Source organism: Salmo salar, chromosome 06 (genome assembly GCF_965601325.2).
Source record: "Salmo salar chromosome 06, fSalSal1, whole genome shotgun sequence".
NCBI lineage: Eukaryota > Metazoa > Chordata > Actinopteri > Salmoniformes > Salmonidae > Salmo > Salmo salar.
This window is the reverse complement of record NC_138296.1, coordinates 30,314,168-30,333,120: the sequence shown is the minus strand read 5'-3', so window position 1 is coordinate 30,333,120 and position 18,953 is coordinate 30,314,168. Positions and strand designations below refer to the sequence as shown.

The window sequence follows — 18,953 nt, the reverse complement described above, 5'->3', positions numbered from 1 at the left end:
GTCTCCACTGTCTCTGCATATCGCTGTATTCCTCTCCCACAGTCTGGCCCTCCTCTTGCCTCTCCATCTCCCTATCTCCTGTTCCTTAGATAGGTGTTTAGCCTCCTACAGTGCCCTACACTGGAGTGTATGTCTCATGACTCTGCCCAGTTAACCCACTAACCCTAGTCTGTTTTGGCTAACCGTGTATAGGCTAGCTTTTACTGACCCGCTCACTCTAACATACCACCGCCGACCCCTGACCCTGGTCTGGATGCCCCATGTTAGTTCGAGGTTTCTGTTTTAATCTCCACCCCTTCAGTTAGTCATCCTTTCTGAATAATACTTTTGTATGCTTACTGTATACATCAGGGATCATGTTCAGAAACATTGTTTAAATTGTAAATCTTTGTACTCAGAATAGAAGAGTTAATTTAGAGTATGTAGAACATCTTAGTGCTTATATTGGTAAGACAGTATCAACCAAAACTCACACTGAGTACCCAGGTAAGGTTTTTATTGGTCAGTTAAGTTAGTCATATCACAAGATCTCCAGGAGGTAAATCATGAGTACTTTAATGATGTGTTTTCCCTCCATCCTCCCGGTATACCTTGTCCACCACCACCCCTCGCTCCCCTGTTTCCCCCACCCCTATCTCTCCCCTAACAGGTGATCCGCAAAGGCTGGCTCACCATCAACATCAGCATCATGAAGGGAGGCTCCAAGGAGTACTGGTTCATCCTGACCGCAGAGTCACTATCCTGGTACAAGGATGAGGAGGTGAGTGTCTAACGCTGGGTTAAGTACAATACAACACAAAATAATACAATACAAACTGCCAGAAAGATTCTGCTACGAGTCCATGGGCTGATATATGATCTGCATTGCATGTTCCCTCCTCCCTCATTGTCATGGTGGAGAATCAGATCCGGAGCCTCTCACTAGAGCCCCTGGTGGCCGGTGGTTAGATGTGTCCTGAGTGTGTGTCCCGGCCCAGCCTAACCAATGTGCAGACTACTGTTCAGCTTCAGCCTGATGAACAGGTAGTCTGAACACTGGGCAGGCGGGGGGGTGAGGAGGGGGGAAGGCCCGCGGGGTCGCTCCGGCTGCAGGTCACTGCCCTTGGGACAGGACAGAGGGGGGAGGTAGGAGGAAGGAGAGAGAGATGGAGGGAGAGTAAACATTCCTCTGATAAAGAAAGCAACCAAACTCAGACTGAGGTCCATAGATATATGACTAATTTAGTATGTTGATGTAATGGAGAGATGTTGAGCTTACAACTTTTTTTTAATAGAATTTGATCAACTTAAAGTTCCAACAGCCATTACTGTATTTACTTTGTGCACATTAACAAAAAGCAAAGTTTTTGGCCACTCTGTGTGACCACACACTACTCTCTACAGTCAGATTTCAAATGCTCTGTAGGCCATTTCAAAGGTTGTAAAATATATGGAAAAGGCATGTCGATAATACATATTTTATAATGTTTTAATGGAACAAAGTTGAAATAATATTAAAGAAATGAACCGAAGGCACTAGGGATCATCCAAGGAAAGTTAAACATTTACAGACGGATGCATTCGGAAATATAGTCTTACTTTTAAACGTACCATTAGTTCGGTCAGAGCAGCCCAGGCCTTGGCAAAGATGTCCCCTCTCTCAGCGAAACAAAAAGAGCTTCAAAAGACACCGCCGACCGCTGACCAGAGCTAAAGACAAACCTTTAACCTGTCACTCTGACTACGCCTCACAACAACTGGTACCGTTCAGTTTCTACCAGTCCTCTGTGGCGGAAAGAGCGAGAGAAAGAGAAAGTGCAGAAGAGAAAGAGAAGGAGCGAGGGAGGATGGTGGAAGCAAACTGACGTGGCAGGCCGGTTGAAATGTTCCAGCAGGGATCTGCCTTTGGAATTTGCAGGAAATCGTACTGGGTTACTGGGGGCGGGTTGGGGGGGGTGGGTGGTGTGTGGGGGTGTGTGTTTGTCTTGGTTTGTGGTTGTATGCCACTTTCATGCGTCTATGTGTTTGAGTTTGCACAAGCACATGGGGGTTTGTATGTTTTCATGTGTGTGGTTATATATTTGTGTGTGTGTGTGTGTGTGTGTGTGTGTGAGACGAGGACATTGGCTTAGAATGATGTAACTGTTGGGACTGAGCGGCTCTCTGTTCTAGTGCAGACATAAACGCTTCCAGATGCTTCTCCTCAACAGTGCAAAGCTGGCATCCCTCCCCCATCTCTCTCCCCCATGCTCCTCCTCTCTCCCTCTCTTCTCACCAGCCTGGTGGTCTGGGTCTTATACAGAGGAAATGCATTCCACTCTGTCTGCTCATTGGTGGAGAAGCCTACTGTTGTATTCCATTGTTTTTCAAAGTTACCCATGAACAAGTTTGTTAATGGCTGTCTTCATAGCTTCCTCTTATTTGTGTACTTTAATGTTTTTAATGGCTTCAATGATTTCTTTGTCAAGATGTTATTGCTATGAGTTCAGATCGTCCCCCCCCCTCTGTGTTTTAGGAGAAAGAGAAGAAGTACATGCTGCCCCTAGATAACCTCAAGCTGAGGGATGTGGAGAAAGGCTTCATGTCCACCAAACACGTATTTGGCGTCTTCAACACTGAATCCAGGTCAGAGAAATGGATGTGTGTGTTGTGTATGTGTGTCCTGTTCTACAGAAGTCTGTCATCTCAATTCAGTCAATCAGGAAGTAAACTGACATTTAAATGTTACAAAATTCTCATCAAGAAGAATTGAGGGAAATTAATTTAGTGAATTGACAGAAATGAAATAGAATTTACACCCACCCTGATTGTGTTTGTGTTTTGCCATCCATCAAGCAGGAATGTGTATAAGGACCTGCGTCAGATTGAGCTGGCCTGTGACACCCAGGAGGACGTGGACAGTTGGAAGGCCTCCTTCCTGAGGGCTGGGGTCTACCCTGAGAAGGACCAGGTACTCAACCCAAACTCACTCAAATAGTCTTTGGGTCGTTTTCCCGGACACAGATGAAACCTAGTCCTGGACGGACGTAAGGACATGCTCAACAGAGATTCTCCATTGAAAGGGTTTGTAGTCCAGGACTAGGCTTCATCTGTGTCTGGTAAACCGACCCTTGAAGTTTGAATGTTAGCAGAAGCAGAGGTCAAACGAACGGCTGCATTGTGGTGACAGCCTTTTGATGAACACTAGTCATGCACCTGTACTTCTTGATGACTTCACTGATGATTGTCCTACTGCTTGTTTCTTCTCATGCACGCCAATTCATGATTCAAGGGAGATTATGAGGTACTAATATCAGAGCGATTGGATGTATGATTCACAATGGCATACATCTACCGCAAATGTATCCCAATGGCATGCAGTAGTATTATTTGCTATAGTGTATTGACCTCAAACACTCAGAGAACAGGTACGTGTGTCCTCACTCAGAGGTAACGTCTCTCTCTGTGTTCCCCAGGTGGACACTGAGGATACGGCCCCGTCAGAAACCTTCTCCATGGACCCCCAGCTGGAGAGGCAGGTGGAGACCATCCGTAACCTGGTGGACTCCTACATCGGCATCGTCAACAAGTCCATCAGGGATCTCATGCCCAAGACCATCATGCACCTCATGATCAACAGCGTGAGTGAAAAAAGCCTAGAGACGGTCTACACTTATCAGGCTCTGTCTTATAGCAGGGGATTCTATCAAATGGTGGTATGTCTTATAGCAGGGGATTCCATCAAATGGTGGTATGTCTTATAGCAGGGGATTCTATCAAATGGTGGTATGTCTTATAGCAGGGGATTCCATCAAATGGTGGTATGTCTTATAGCAGGGGATTCTATCAAATGGTGGTATGTCTTATAGCAGGGGATTCCATCAAATGGTGGTATGTCTTATAGCAGGGGATTCCATCAAATGGTGGTATGTCTTATAGCAGGGGATTCCATCAAATGGTGGTATGTCTTATAGCAGGGGATTCCATCAAATGGTTGTATGTCTTATAGCAGGGGATTCCATCAAATGGTGGTATGTCTTATAGCAGGGGATTCCATCAAATGGTTGTATGTCTTATAGCAGGGGATTCTATCAAATGGTGGTATGTCTTATAGCAGGGGATTCCATCAAATGGTGGTATGTCTTATAGCAGGGGATTCCATCAAATGGTGGTATGTCTTATAGCAGGGGATTCCATCAAATGGTGGTATGTCTTATAGCAGGGGATTCCATCAAATGGTTGTATGTCTTATAGCAGGGGATTCCATCAAATGGTGGTATGTCTTATAGCAGGGGATTCCATCAAATGGTTGTATGTCTTATAGCAGGGGATTCCATCAAATGGTGGTATGTCTTATAGCAGGGGATTCCATCAAATGGTGGTATGTCTTATAGCAGGGGATTCTATCAAATGGTGGTATGTCTTATAGCAGGGGATTCTATCAAATGGTGGTATGTCTTATAGCAGGGGATTCCATCAAATGGTTGTATGTCTTATAGCAGGGGATTCCATCAAATGGTTGTATGTCTTATAGCAGGGGATTCCATCAAATGGTTGTATGCCAGCTTTGTGTACCTATGTGTTGACGTGTTTCCACAAGCGTTGGGGTGTTTGTGTTTTCTAGCATCACTGAAGATTGACTATTCAGTGACTCCATCTTTCCATGCAGACTAGTATGATGTGAAAGGAGTAGGACAGCACCGTTTCTCCGTAGTCGATGGTCTTCCTCTCCTCTCCTCCCCAGGCTAAGGACTTCATCCACTCAGAGCTGCTGGCCTACCTGTACTCGTCAGGTGACCAAAACAGCCTGATGGAGGAGTCAGCTGACCAGGCGCAGCGCCGCGACGAGATGCTCCGCATGTACCACGCCCTCAAGGAGGCACTGCACATCATCGGTGACATCACCACCACCACGGTGACGGTCCCCGTGCCGCCGCCCGTCAACGACAGCTGGATGCAGGAGGCCAGGTGAGAGGAGATTGTGTGTGTGTGTACACATTCACACATAAGGGATTTGTTGACTTTGACGTTAATGTGAATTGAGTGAATGTACCTTAAATTCTCTCAAATTCATGTAATGGAAGATGTTTTGATTCATCCATTGTCCCATGTGGGAACTAAAGGGGGTCACGTGGGAACAAAATAGTTTCATGTGTAAGAGACTACAGTCGACCAAAGCTTATTGTCGTGCAGTGTTTGTAAAATGTATATTTTATTGTCTGTCTGTTCTTTTTCCATTCCCCACACCTCTTTCTCTCTGTTCTCGTCTCTCTCCAGTCCTACCCCCCAGCGCCGCCCCCCGGCCGCAGCAGCCCCTCCCCCAAGCCGTCCTCCTGCAGTGAGTGGCCCAAGGCTAGGACCACCCCTCAACCCCTCCCCGGCGTTTGGGGGGCCCCCCATCCCCTCTCGCCCGGGCCCGCCGCCCATTAACGCCTTTGGCAGCAACAACCATCAGGACCCTTTCAGTGCCCCCCCACTGATCCCCTCTCGTCCCGCTCGCATCCCCCCTGGCGTGCCCAGGTAAGAGCACCTCCACCTCTCAGGAGGGAGCAGTACCTACCTACCTATCCTCACACAGGAATAATGTCTCCTCATCGACACTATATTAACCTGTGTAACCCTCTTTATTCATTGTTGAATTGCCAGGTTATCACTAACTGCAGCACCTGGCTCTGACTGTCTGTTGACGTCAATAGATGGATATAAGTTTCCTCCATCCCACCTTTCACATTACTACATTAACCTTTTCTCTACACGCTTCTCTTCCTTTCTCTTTCCTCTATCTTGGTTATCTTCTCTGTTTCATAAAGCCCATCTCTTAACTCCTCTCTCTTTTGTGCTCAGCTCCTTTTCTCTGTTTCTTCTGTTCTCCCTATCTCTCTCTGTGGGAGTGTTTCTCTCCATTCACGTCTCACGATCTCTCATCTGTTCTCCTGCTTGCTCTGTCTCTCTGGGTTTGTTTCATTACTCTCTCTCTCTCGCCTCTCCGTGAGCATATCTCACCTCCTGTTCTTGCTCTCTCTCTCTCTCTCCCTGCAGCCGAAGACCCCCTGGCGCTCCTCACCGGCCCACCATAATCCGCCCTGCCGAGCCCTCCCTGCTAGACTAGACTACCCAGTAGAACCAGCCAGGCTCACCTGTGTGTGTGTGTGTGTGTGTGTGTGTGTGTGTGTGTGTGTGTGTGTGTGTGTGTGTGTGTGTGTGTGTGGTGTGTGTGTGTGTGTGTGTGTGTGTGTGTGTGTGTGTGTGTGTGTGTGTGTGTGTGTGTGTGTGTACTGAGGCCAGACGGGAGGGCTAGAGAGCAGGGGAGGAGAGGGCCCCTATACAGTATCTATGCACATTGATATATGCTATTTCAACCAGACTAATCTAATGTAGTCGACTCAAACTGTTCTCTGATATAAGCTGCTAACCCTCCCTTAGTCTCCTACACATGTGGGCTCTCTCTGGTCTCCACATTCTAAAGATGCAAAGGAACCATAACCACTTGAATCTTCAGAATCAGAAGAGATAATTACACTGTTTTGGATATTGTACCATATGTATCAAAAGATTCATAAAGACTTAATCGCTCACCTTTGACCAGCAGGGTGCAGTCACGGCATCAGATGTGGATGGTTACATGGAAGTGACATGCCCCTAAGTGACCTATTTTCTGTGGTAACAGAATTGTTAATTTCCTCTCTGAAAATGTGGACTGCAGCATAGACTACAACCTTTCTAAACGTAAAAGGCTAGCTTCCCTCCCTCCCTCCATCTTTAGACGTGCCCTCACCTCGTGCTCTCCTACACCCTACACCTCTGTGTAATATACACAGACATCCTGTTCATTTTTTTTGTGGTTTTTCTAACTTGATTTCATACTGGAAAATAGTTATTGTTATTACGACTACGGTGGTGTTGATGAATACTTTCTTCTTGTTATTTTATTTGAGTGACTTGTCTGTTTTAATGCCCCCTGTATGTAGCTTTAAAACCAGTCTCATCACAGCAAAAGGAGGCAGAAAAAGACAATTTAGCAGTGCAGGGCTACACATCAAGCTGAGAGCAGCCTTATAAAATGTGCCCGTTATTATTGGAATGTCCTGCCACTGTTGAGGAAATGTCATCTATATTGACCACTTGAAGCACTTCTGTGTACATCCATACATCCAGTGGTAGTGTTGAGGTTGTCATTACTTTAAGACTATGCACAATAAACAGAGAGAGAGTTGTCAGCACTTTGAGATGATTTCTCCACGCATCCTTAAGTATAGAGTTATCCCAGCACCTTAAGTCAACCTCACTGAGGCCTTAACCAACCTCGGGTGTCCCATTCAGGACAAGGACAGGTAAAGGGGAGAGTACAGTAGGGTCTCCTGGAGGAGGGTGAGAGGGCGGGGAGGCAGGAAAGGGAAGGGGGCTATGTGGTTAGAGCTGGAGAGACACCGGTTTAGGACCGAAACTTCTTCCTGTCACAATTCAATGGTCATTTGTCTTTATGGACGAGAGACCCTCCCGGTGTCTTGGAAACACCGTTGTACATAGCTGATGGACAGTCTCAGTACAGACACACAGAGATGATGTCTCCCGTTTAAAAAAGAATGGATGGAGAATGATGTTTAATGGTGTTCATTGAAAACCAAACATTTTAATGTGTAGTAATCGTTATACTAATTGAAGCACTAACACACAGCCGTTATATTGACTTAGTTTGGGATGTAGGGAAACGTTGAGATTTGTAATCTCCAGATCGCATTAATTCATTATTTATAACCGTGGGCATTTGTCATGTATCGTTTTGATAGAAATTATGTCAGCTGTATACTGCACCTTCAGCCTACTACCCCCCTCTGGAAAGGGAGACTGAACATCTTTCTGGTAGTGAGTTCGACTACAGGGTTCTAGTTGGAATAACTGCTGCCACTGGGAGGGTTTAAATAGGAGTGAAGAGTGTCTCTTCACAGCTGGGATTCTGTACTGATGAATATCATTTGATTCCTCTGATGGTAATTTGATCATTGATTTTACTGGGTGAATTTTGGGGGTGGGATGGGGAGGAGTTTGGAGGGTGAGTGACAAATGGACTACATTGATGTTTTGATTGGGTGATAAATATTGAGGGTGAGCAGGGGGTGGGAGTTGAACTTTTGTTGCTCTTTCTGGTGTACATACACATCCTGCCTGGAGAACCTGTCCAAACTCTATAGAGCTCAGTCCAATACCTTGTACCCCTTCCAGAAATCCATTATGAGTAAATGTGCTACAGGTAGAGGGTGAATTTGGTAGGAACTGTCTAAAACCATATTCTCTGGGCAGAATGTGCTTTTCTTCCCATACATTTCCCTTCAGGTCTGTCTACAGTGACCGTGCTGCTAGTGGGTGTCTGACTCTGATCTCAGCTAACTCCAACTAAAGCCTCTGGGAAATGGAGTCTATCCATGCTCCAAAAGGTTTCAATCTCTTGACCAAGTATAGAACCCCTACTAGGAAGAGATTTGGCCTTACATTTATGCTGTCACTCTCTGATGTTGAAGAGTCTTAAGGGAATCGAAAACGTCCCGTTCTTATGAAAGTGTCCCTGTCACCTGATGGTACCGGTCACTGTAGCCTGTCCCCCTACACCCTGTCTCCTGATCTGTAAAGTGTAATATGTTGGTGACTGCCTTTTCTCCATAATGGATGCCCCCCCCCCCCCCCCCCCCCCCAACTCTCCATGCTCTGTATCTTTCATATTGTGGGTGGGGGGGAACTGACCTGCATCAATCTTTCTTTAGTTTTTGCAAAGCCTTGTCAAGTGCCTCTAGTAATTTCCTGGGTTTGAATAAACAAATGAACCCATTTGGAACATGAGCGCTAAATAAAGAGGTGTTGTGTATAATAAAGAGACTGGTGGTTGGTGTCTACTTGTGTCTTGTGTGGTCCCCCCTCTCTCCTCTCTCTCATTGGTTGTCCTCACTCATGGTTCTCTCTCCTGGTATGCCTTCCTCTCTTCTTCCCCCTCCTTCACTGTGGATGTTGCTATGGTGTTTCTGTGCCAACAGGCTGCCTGCCTTTTGACTTGAGTTAAAAGTGGAATGAAAGTTGTGAAGGACAAGAATTCCTGGAATAATAACTTATTCATTCTCTTCTTTTTTCTTCCTTCCTGATGTTTCTCTGAATGCAAGGTGCACATACTCTACTATACAACTCAATACTCTGCTGTGGTGTTAGTAATAATAGTGGTGGTGGGTTGTAGAAGGCCTTTGGTGTACAAGTGTACTGTTTTTCAATTAAATGTTCAAGTTTATGGTCTTATCAACGTGATTTGATTTGTCTCTTGCTGCACATAGTAGAAAACAGGTAGCTATGGTAATAGTAGGAATCATCAGCTAAAGAAAGCAGGAAGTAGAAAATGTGATGGACACAAACTCAATTATAGGAAATTAATGTTCTTAGGTCTTCCCTTACAAAAAACTTTTCTCAAAAGGTCTGTTAGACCCCTCACAATCACCAAACTGTATTACGCATCAAAAATACTTGAATGGGAGAGAGTTATTAATGTTGGTCTGTCGTTATGATTGTCCCTGAACAGGCGGCCTGCTCCTGCTCGTCGTAACCAGTGGTGACCTTGCCCCAAAGCAGGATAGGATTGGAGATGCACTATCCACATACCAGCAAGAGAACCAGACCTGCGAAGAATTTCTGAACTTTGAACATATTAACCTTAAATATTCTTCAAAGAATAGGTTTCAGAACTGATTAAACTCTAAAAGCCATAACTTAGTTTCTAACATGAAATACAAGAGACAGCTTTTTCAATGGCAACTGTCAAACGTACTCGTTTTACAATAACTGACCGCATTTCAGGAAAATCAGCCTCTTTTAAAAGTGTATTTTTTTTCATAAAGTGAAATGAAATCTCATTGCATAAGCTGGAATAAAATACGGAGAGAACAGTCACGTGGTAAAGAAGACAACTTTACCCTCACTCACCATCTCATTAAAACTGTTAAAGGCCCAGTGCAGTCAAAAGTGTGATATCTTTATGCTTTATATATCGTTCCACACTGAGGTTGAAATTATACTGTGACAATTATGATAATGCACTTTTAGTGTAAGGGTGGTTTGAAAAAACGCCTGAAATATCAGCCTGTTATGGTGGGATGGAGTTTTATCCTGCCTGTTGTCATCACCAGGCTGTATATTAGTTAATCCACCAGTAAGAAAGAGACTTCCAAACCTTTCTGCCAATAACAGCTAGTTTTCAGTTTTCCCCTCCCCGCTCAGACCACTCCCAGACAGTCCTAGCAACATTCTTGGTTGACAAATTGCTCTTTCCTAAGAAGCTATTTTTGTTTTATTTTAAAATGTTTAAACTGAAAACAATCACAGTAAGGTACTTAATTGTTACCCAGAAATGATTTGATTTTGAGATAAAAACAGCTGCATTGAGCCTTTAATAGTTGGCACCTACCCAGACTGTTCTAGAAGTGTGGGGGGATGTATTCTGAAATTTCCAACCCCTCCAGGGGTTTTAGCGAGCTGTAGCCTTGCTGAATTCTGACACCACTCTCAGTACGGGTTCAACTTCTGTTCACTATTTCCATACTAAACAAACATTGAGAAAATTACATTATTTTTGTACTGATAAAATTGTTTGACTGTTCATGTGCCAAATTCATAATGAAATCCAGTGACTGTTTGTGTTAGCTATCTCCTGGGACACAACCTCTCCTCTTGGTTTTATGTACAGTGCAGTTTTAAAATATGGCCATTTCTCAACAGATTAGTGTCTGAATTCCTATTGAACACGTTTGTAGAACACTCCTATAAAAATGATTGAAGTGTAGAAGTTTGGTTTATTTAGATGATTGTGTGTAGGTGGAAGTGTAGATATGATTATTTGAGATCTCACTCATACTGCGTTGTTGTTCGATGCTATAGTTAATCATCTGAAGTGTCAGTTGGGGAACACCACATGGGATGATGACAGCCAGTAATAATATATGGTAGTGTATTGGGAGGGCCCCAAAAACCAAACGGTAAGGTGACTGGGTACTCCACTGCTGAGTGAGCACAGAAGCATACAAAGCTTTTAACAGCGAGGGTCATGTCATGTTCAGAAGAGCTTCAAACCATGTATATTCCAGTTCCAGTGGATGCCTTATGCAAGGGTCAGTCGGTAGAGCATTGTGCTTGCAACACCAAAGGTCGTAGGTTCGAATCCTGCTGGGACCACTCATACGTGAAATGTATGCACGGATGTCTGTAAATCACTTAGAATAAAAGCCTCTTCTATATATAGTCTTCCCTGTCGCTCAGTTGGTAGAGCATGGTGTTTGCAATGCCAGCATGGTGTGTGCAACGCCAGGGTTGTGGGTTTGATTCCCACTGGGGGCCAGTACAAAAAAAAAGAATGCATGAAATGGTATGAAATGTATGCATTCACTACTGTAAGTCGCTCTGGATAAGAGCGTCTGCTAAATGACTAAAATGTAAATGTAAAATGTATATGGCATATGCTGTATGTGATTTATACAGTTTATTTATACTGTAGTAAGGGTAATTGTATGAAGAAGGGCGTATACCGGTAATGTGATTATAATGTAGTACAGTGTCAATAATAGATCCAACTGATGAATTTTGCGATATGCCTTTAATCCAGTGCTGTTTTATGGTAGCCAATAAGATTGCCTTATTTTCTTTCTCTGCACACTTCTGACACTCAAATTTGCACTACTGTGCCTGCAATTGAAAGGAGTGGATCATTGAGATTTTATGGTTTTATAAATACAACCATTCATTTGAAAAAAAAGATTGGATCTTGTTTTGTGGTGTTGGAGGTGTATATAACAACTATGCTTGTGGTTGACTTTGCAACATTCTCCTGGCAGGAATCATTTTTTGAATGTCTCAACTCTTTGGCTTCGTCTCACCAGATCTCTGTCAAACACTATACATTTCAATAAAAATATAACATCTGTAATTCAATAAAACCATCCCATGAGAACAGTCATTGTTGCATGTAAGACTTCTTTCTCTTGCCTCGTAATTACCAGGCTGATAACCACTGCAGCTTTTAATGTAAGCTTGTGGGATCAGTGGCTTTGCAAGGCTACTCTTTCTCCAGAATTCATTTATTTCACAGTAGAATGGTTTTTTTTGGTGTGTGTTTATTTTGCTGTAGTTGTGTTATAACCATGTCATTAAATAAATGATATTTGTAAAGTCACTCTTAAGATCCCATGTTAAAAACATACAACCATATGATCTGTTATTGCATTGATTTGTTGTTTGATAGATTGACACTAAATTGTCAAAACATCATTATACAGTGTTTATGACTCACATACAAACATGCACTTTTCTGCCACTCAAAAGCTGAATCAAGCTCATCACACACAAACATTACTAAATCCTTACTAACAGTCCCTCATTTACCACACATCACTGTTGTCAATAGTCTATCTTCTTCAATCTCTGAGACCATTACTTTACAGTAGGTTCCTGTTAGTCCCAACACCCTTCTATGGCATCTTTGCGGAAGATATCACTGGGAAGGGGGTGGTGGAAGATACCACCGGGAAGGGTGTGGGGGTGGTGGAAGATACCATTGGGCCGTGTGTTGGTCTGCTGGAAGATATCACTGGGCATGATGTGGGGGTGGTGGAAGATACCACTGGGAAGGGTGTGAGTCTGCTGGAAGATACCACGGGGAAGAGTGTGGGGGTGGTGGAAGATACCACTGGGAAGGGTGTGAGTCTGCTGGAAGATACCACGGGGAAGAGTGTGGGGGTGGTGGAAGATACCACTGGACACTAGGGTTTGCAGACCCTCTTGTCGTCGAAGAGGCGTCGGAGGGTGTAGACCTGTGTGACGGCCACAGTCAGGATGACCAGGAGGCTCATGGAGGACCAGAAGGAGACCCTCCACAGGTTGTCCTCCAGTAGGTAGCGGTCCCGGGCCTCGAAGGCCCTCAGCATGGTCTGAAGCTGGCGGCTCCGCTCCAGGTGCCTGTGCACTGAGTCCATGGTCTCCTACAGGGAGAGGCAGGGAGAGAGACAGTGGGTAAGGTGGGAGAGGATAAGAGAGAACACAGGAATGTATAGAACATTGACAGCAGGAATGAGAGGAAAAACGTGAAACAGGAGAGACGAACAGGATGAAAAGACAAAATAACAAAAAAGGGGATGTGTAAAAATAGAGTGATAGAAAGACACCAGTCCCAGTGGCTGAGCGTTTAGGTGTTCCTCCTGTCCTTCTCACCCTAATGTCTTCCAGTTTGTACTCCACCATGCTCTCTGGCTCGGCCATGTCAGCCCACTCTTCATCGCCCCAGGCGACCCCAGGCTGGCCCTCCACAATCACCTCGAAGAACACCATCTTCTCAGAAAGCTTACTGAAGCTGTTGTCAAAACACAGCCGGTAGTCTCCGTCCTCTGTAGGCTCCACCCTGGGAGACAGACCAATGAGGAAGAACAGCATGATGTCAGAGAGGGTCAGAGCAAGTCAGACAGTATTCAGACTGTCATATAGAATAGTGTACAACTTTACTGTCTGTAAGCCAGAGGAGGGAAAGGTGTCTTTTGCATCACCTTACAAAAACTTTCAATGACACACCATCGAGCATGGTGAGACCTTCATACCACTCCAGAGAAGTTAGAGGAGGTCAGGGTTGTGTTAGTAGGTTTTGCCCACTCACGTGTGGATGCCGTCAGATGTCCTGAACTCAGAGGCCAGCTTGTATCCGCTGGGGGAGATCAGGGTGAAGCCCACATCCAGGCCTGCACCTGCAATCACCTGGAACAGGAGGGAATGGATTAAATGATATTATAATCCAACTCAAAGTGTTCCTATGAGAATATCCAGTGTTACAGACAGACACTATAGACAGACTGAAATCCACCACGTCTCCACTTCCATACATACTGTAGACACATGAACAGTGTGCTGGTGAGATAGTCAGTGTTGTAGTGGTGCCTCGAGAAGTGATTTTACACTAATTTTGCCCATTTCCAAAATGGTCCGGCCGACGACGGAAAAGTGCCCTGTGTAAAAAATTGAATGACAAACAGTGACATACACTCTGAATGGCCTAAAATTATAAATCCCATAATGGTCTTTCACAGTCAGGCCAACCCAAGCTGTACTGTTCATAATGGTCTTTCACAGTCAGGCCAACCCAAGCTGTACTGTTCATAATGGTCTTTCACAGTCAGGCCAACCCAAGCTGTACTGTTCATAATGGTCTTTCACAGTCAGGCCAACCCAAGCTGTACCGTGCAAATAAATTAACAGGCCTACTATTGAAACAGATAAATTACGCTGTCAACTGAGTCCGAAATTCAGTCAAGTTTTTACTTTTTTTTTGCTTACAAAGTCACACTTAACAGAACAACTGGTCTGGGATAAATAAATAAATACAACATTTGAGTGTAGTTACCTTTTAATTCAAGTGCACAAGCACCTAGCACTGTTGTTTGGTTAGCTGTGTTTCTGTAGCACATGATATGGAGTTTGCGAAACAAATTACCACTGGATTGATGCAGATAATCATGATGTCATTCTGCCAGGTAAGCATAGACTACTTTGTAGCTAGTTAACATTTCATTGATTAGGATTTTTGGAAAGCCTTTCCATCTATGCATTGTTATATTTTTCCTGATCCTTAATTGTTTGAAACCTGGACGTTTTACTTCATATGAGTCATGTCTTACTTTGCTTCAAAGTAGCCTAAAGCCAAAATCCCACCATAGAAATGTAGAGGCAATTACTTTATAAAGACTTCCTCATATGCGTTCTCCTGTTCTATTGGTTTTCTATCAATTTTCTGTCATTTTCTAGCAGCCAAAGGCATTATCCTAGTCATATTAGCAACCTATGATAGCTGTTGCATCTTTAGATCTCCCTTCTTTCTACATTTCTATCAGATGTTTCCATCTCTGTCCATGAAATCGCTTTTTAGAACAGTGTTTTCATTCAAATGTCATTTTGGAACATTTGTGCATAGGTCTACCTCATAATAGTTTATCAACATTTTAAGCTAAAATTTCTGATCTGTTCCATCAGCCTTATTAACTGATATGGCGTATACCTCCACTACACTACTTTGATATGCATTGTGGGGATTAAGAAGTGAGTATACGCAATGCCAACTGAAAAATAAGTGGGTATACAGTGTATACCTGCGTATACCTCCCACTACAACAATGGATATAGTATTTGTTCCAAGTATTTGCACAGCTCATGGTTCATCCGGTCATTAGCAGTCTCAGATTTCCATATTCAAACTCTACAACACAGTAGATATGAGTTCAAATAGATCCACCAGGTCAGGACCAACCTACAGTAACTTCAGTTAAAGCTACAATCCAACAGCAAGGAGAGGCTAGCCAGTATACCCACTCCCCAGCACCTGCCTGTTTATGTCAAAGTAACACCACTCTCAGGCAGCAGAAACATAAGGAGGGAAACACAGCATGTTAGGCCATATAAACTAGGCCTCAGGCATGAGTCACTACCATTGCCAGTGTGGTGTCATTGTCTTGGTTGAGAGAGGGTAACAGACGGACAGACAGACAGGCAGAGACAGTCAGGCAGACAGACACACCACAGACTGCTGTATAAAAAGTCTCAATCCTCACAGTCCTTCAGCTTGCTCTCTCAAGCTGTCATCGCTCTCAGCCCTGTGCGTCTCAGCTGTTGCTGTGTGGATACCACAGTAAGCCTGCCAGGCTCCACACAGACCACACACACACACACACACACACACACACACACACACACACACACACAGAGTCCACAGAAATGTGTCACGGCTTGGCGGGTTGGGTGGCGAGGAACATGACATCCTATCACAGTCATGTGTCTGCCAGAGGGCCTTGGTACAGTGTGAGGATTGGGAACAGGGGTTTCCAGTATATAGAGTAGGCATTGATACCGTAGCATGATGAGTATCACTTCAACTTTAATCTGTGAAGGGCTTAACCTGTAGTGGTTTACACTTTATACTAGTCAACTGACTAACTCTGCAACCGTGTCTTCTAAATGACTAAAATGCTATATATAAATTGTAACAAGGTCGGGCCAGGGATGCTGCATCTTCATATTTAATATGCATTTTGCACCAAGTAGGCCTACACTTGGTGGTAAGCACTCTCTTTCTCTTTACATGTCTAGAGGAGAAGAAGAAGCCACAGGCCTACTACAGCTACTATAGCTCAGAGGTTAGTTCGAGTATCTGGCCTTATGCTGACACAGTGGATCCCTTTGTAAACACTTCCCCTGCCTTGACCCTTCATGCCAACGCCAGCAGCTATTCAAGCTGGCTCTGTCTTATAGACTCCACCTGTATGGAAGGAAGATGCCTTATCTCATTATTTGCATCTGAGCAAAGTCCTTTGGCTGTAACAATAAAGCATCCAGTAACTGACTGACTAATACAACTTATAACATTGTTATAATAGAGGCACGAAATTGCACCACACACACACACACAGAGAGAGAGAGAGAGAGAGAGAGAGAGAGAGAGAGAGAGAGAGAGAGAAAGAGAGAGAGAGAGAGAGAGAGAGAGAGAGAGAGAGAGAGAGAGAATGACACAGAGAATGTCAGCTGTGTTTTCAATACCACAGAAAACAAAATTGTCCAAGCCTGCTACCTGGTATTCTACTTCCAGGCTTCCGTTGTTCGTAGCTGTTTGGTAGAAACATTCTGTTCTACCGGCAGAGAGTTGAAACGTGAATTCAGTATCTTGGCTTTGTCCCAAGCCTAAAGTGAAGTCCACAGATACAACGAAACAAGACAGCAAATAGAGTCTTACACCAACGCTCAGATCAAACATGGAACCCATTTGTAGCCTAGAAGCGACTTTGGACTTCAGTAAACGTTACAATCACTGTTGACTCATCGGCAGCCATGAATGCTTGTTCTTGTAGTCTAGTAGCCTACTTCGCTTCACTCATACCGCATTGTATACGTACATTTTCCATAGACTGTCAGCGACCACGAGTTGTAGGCTATTTATTGCTTGTGATCAAAGTTAGTCATAGCCGAAATCAAGTCGCCTACTTCACCGAACAACTAGCTTCAGATCAGTTCTGACCACTGTGCGCGCAACTGAAAGTGAGTCGATTTTATGGCATCTCATCCAACAAGATAACCTATTATATCGAAGTTAGACTAGACCACTGGAAGAAAAAACTCTCACCCTGTAGCCCTATCTTTTACAATAACTTCTACAAAGTAGCGCGTATGATTGACTGGAAGGGTGTGCAATACCAATGTATAGCAGTGGTGTGAAGTACTTTAGTAAAAATACTTTAAAGGACTACTTAAGTCGTTTTTTTTGTATCTGTACTTTACTATTTATATTTTTGACAACTTTTACATTTACTTCACTACATTCCTAAAGAAAATAATGTCGTTTTACTCCATACATTTTCCATGACACCCAAAAGTGGTCTAATTTACACTCTTATCAAGAGAACATGCCTTGGTATCCCTACTGCCTCTGATCTGGCGGACTCACTAAACACATGCTTTGCTTGTAAATTATGTCTGAGTGTTGGAGCATGCCCCTGGCTATCCGTAAATTAAAAAAAAGAAAAGAAAATGATGCCGGCTTAATATAAGGAATTTGAAATCATTTATACTTTTACTTTTGATAATTAAGTATATTTTAGCAATGACATTTACTTTTGATACTTAAGTATATTTAAAACCAAATACTTAAAAACTTTTACGCAAGTAGTATTTTACTGGGTGACTCACTTTTACTTGAGTAACTTTCTAGTAAGGTATCTTTACTTTTACTAAAGTATGACAACTGGGTACTTTTTCCACCACTGCTTAATATAAGGATTTTGAAATGATTTATACTTTTACGTTTTTTTTACTACTCAAGTAGTATTTTACTGGGAAATTTCACTTTTACTTGAGTCATTGTCTATTAAGGTATTTTTTACTTTTACTCAAGTATGAGAATTTGGTACTTTTTCCACCACTGGGGTAATGTCAGTAACCTCCGGTAGCCGCTAGATTATGCTTGTAATAAACAGAGATGAATGGTTTATCTTTTGAATGGTAATTTACCCTGTTGTGGATAGGGGGCAGTATTTTCACGGCCGGGTGAAAAAAACGAGAATATGCATATAGTTAGTAGATTTGGGTAGAAAACACTCTAAAGTTTCTAAAACTGTTTGAATGGTGTCTGTGAGTATAACAGAACTCATATGGCAGGCAAAAACCTGAGAAGATTCCAAGCAGGAAGTGGCTTGTCTGCGAATTTGTAGTCCTTCTGTTGCATCTCTATCGAAATTACAGTATCTGAGCTGTTACGTGACACTTTCTAAGGTTTCCATTGGCTCTCTAAAGCCTTCAGAAACCGGAATGAGGCGTCTCCTGTCTCTGAGCAGATAACAGGAGCACAGTTTTTCAGTGGACTGCCTGGTGGCTAAGAGATTGGAGATGCGCGTTCACGAGATCACGCCATTTTTTATTTTCCTCTTTGAATGAATACAACATTGTCCGGTTGGAATATTATCGCTATTTTACGAGATAAATAGCATAAAACTTGATTTTAAACAGCGTTTGACATGCTTCTAAGTACGGTAATGGAACATTTAGATTTTTTTTGTCTGGAAATGCACTCGCGCGTTACCCTTTGGATAGTGACCTGAACGCACGAACAAAACAGAGGTATTTGGACATAACTATGGATTATTTGGAACAAAAACAACATTTGTTGTGGAAGTAGCAGTCCTGGAGTGCATTCTGACGAAGAACAGCAAAGGTAATACAATTTTTCTAATAGTAATTCTGAGTTTAGGTTGTCCCAAACTTGGTGGGTGTCAAATTAGCTAGCCGTGATGGCCGAGCTATGTACTCAGAATATTGCAAAATGTGCTTTCGCCGAAAAGCTATTTTAAAATCGGACATAGCGATTGCATAAAGGAGTTCTGTATCTATAATTCTTAAAATAATTGTTATGTATTTTGTCAACGTTTATGATGAGTAATTTAGTAAATTCACCGGAA

General features: G+C 43.3%; 2 protein-coding genes and 1 long non-coding RNA gene across 22 annotated transcripts in view; 1 reads left to right on the top strand and 2 right to left on the bottom strand.

Moving 5' to 3' along the window:
* The window catches only part of LOC106601595 (dynamin-2), a 47,824-nt gene extending 35,889 nt beyond the window's left edge, over positions 1 to 11,935 (top strand). For 10 of the 19 annotated variants that reach the window (XM_045720074.2, XM_045720083.2, XM_045720085.2 and 7 more), the window contains 7 exons: positions 650 to 760; positions 2,495 to 2,604; positions 2,815 to 2,929; positions 3,435 to 3,599; positions 4,703 to 4,926; positions 5,236 to 5,478; positions 5,998 to 8,826. In XM_045720074.2, the coding sequence (XP_045576030.1) occupies positions 650 to 760; positions 2,495 to 2,604; positions 2,815 to 2,929; positions 3,435 to 3,599; positions 4,703 to 4,926; positions 5,236 to 5,478; positions 5,998 to 6,067 (1,038 nt within the window). In that variant the 3' untranslated portion in view covers positions 6,068 to 8,826. Of the gene's footprint in view, positions 1 to 649; positions 761 to 2,494; positions 2,605 to 2,814; positions 2,930 to 3,434; positions 3,600 to 4,702; positions 4,931 to 5,235; positions 5,479 to 5,997; positions 8,827 to 9,511 lie in introns of those variants that run through there. The other 9 variants (XM_045720091.2, XM_045720087.2, XM_045720080.2 and 6 more) reach the window with 3 other exon arrangements.
* Positions 480 to 1,853, bottom strand: LOC123743415 (uncharacterized). The gene is made up of 2 exons (XR_006770186.2): positions 1,591 to 1,853; positions 480 to 1,101 (listed from the first exon to the last, which is right to left on the bottom strand). It is a non-coding gene; the product is annotated as an uncharacterized LOC123743415 (long non-coding RNA).
* On the bottom strand, positions 11,561 to 17,056 carry tmed1a (transmembrane p24 trafficking protein 1a). 2 transcript variants are annotated; one of them, XM_014203232.3, is made up of 4 exons: positions 16,577 to 17,056; positions 13,622 to 13,719; positions 13,186 to 13,372; positions 11,561 to 12,956 (listed from the first exon to the last, which is right to left on the bottom strand). In XM_014203232.3, exons 1-4 carry the CDS (start codon positions 16,766 to 16,768, stop codon positions 12,738 to 12,740), a joined length of 696 nt encoding a protein of 231 aa, XP_014058707.2. In that variant the 5' UTR covers positions 16,769 to 17,056; the 3' UTR covers positions 11,561 to 12,737. The 2 variants fall into 2 exon arrangements, with proteins under 2 accessions (XP_014058707.2, XP_014058709.1); XM_014203234.3 differs by having other exon boundaries at positions 16,899 to 17,054.
* Between the last annotated feature and the right edge of the window lie 1,897 nt (positions 17,057 to 18,953).

Excerpts from the sequence above, each read along its gene's own strand:
- tmed1a (XM_014203232.3), bottom strand. The coding sequence starts at position 16,768 with ATGGGTTCCATGTTTGATCTGAGCGTTGGTGTAAGACTCTATTTGCTG. Across the intron at positions 13,373-13,621 it reads ACATCTGACGGCATCCACAC|GGTGGAGCCTACAGAGGACG; the intron begins GTGAGTGGGCAA and ends TCTGTCTCCCAG. Across the intron at positions 12,957-13,185 it reads ACAAACTGGAAGACATTAGG|GAGACCATGGACTCAGTGCA; the intron begins GTGAGAAGGACA and ends CTCTCCCTGTAG.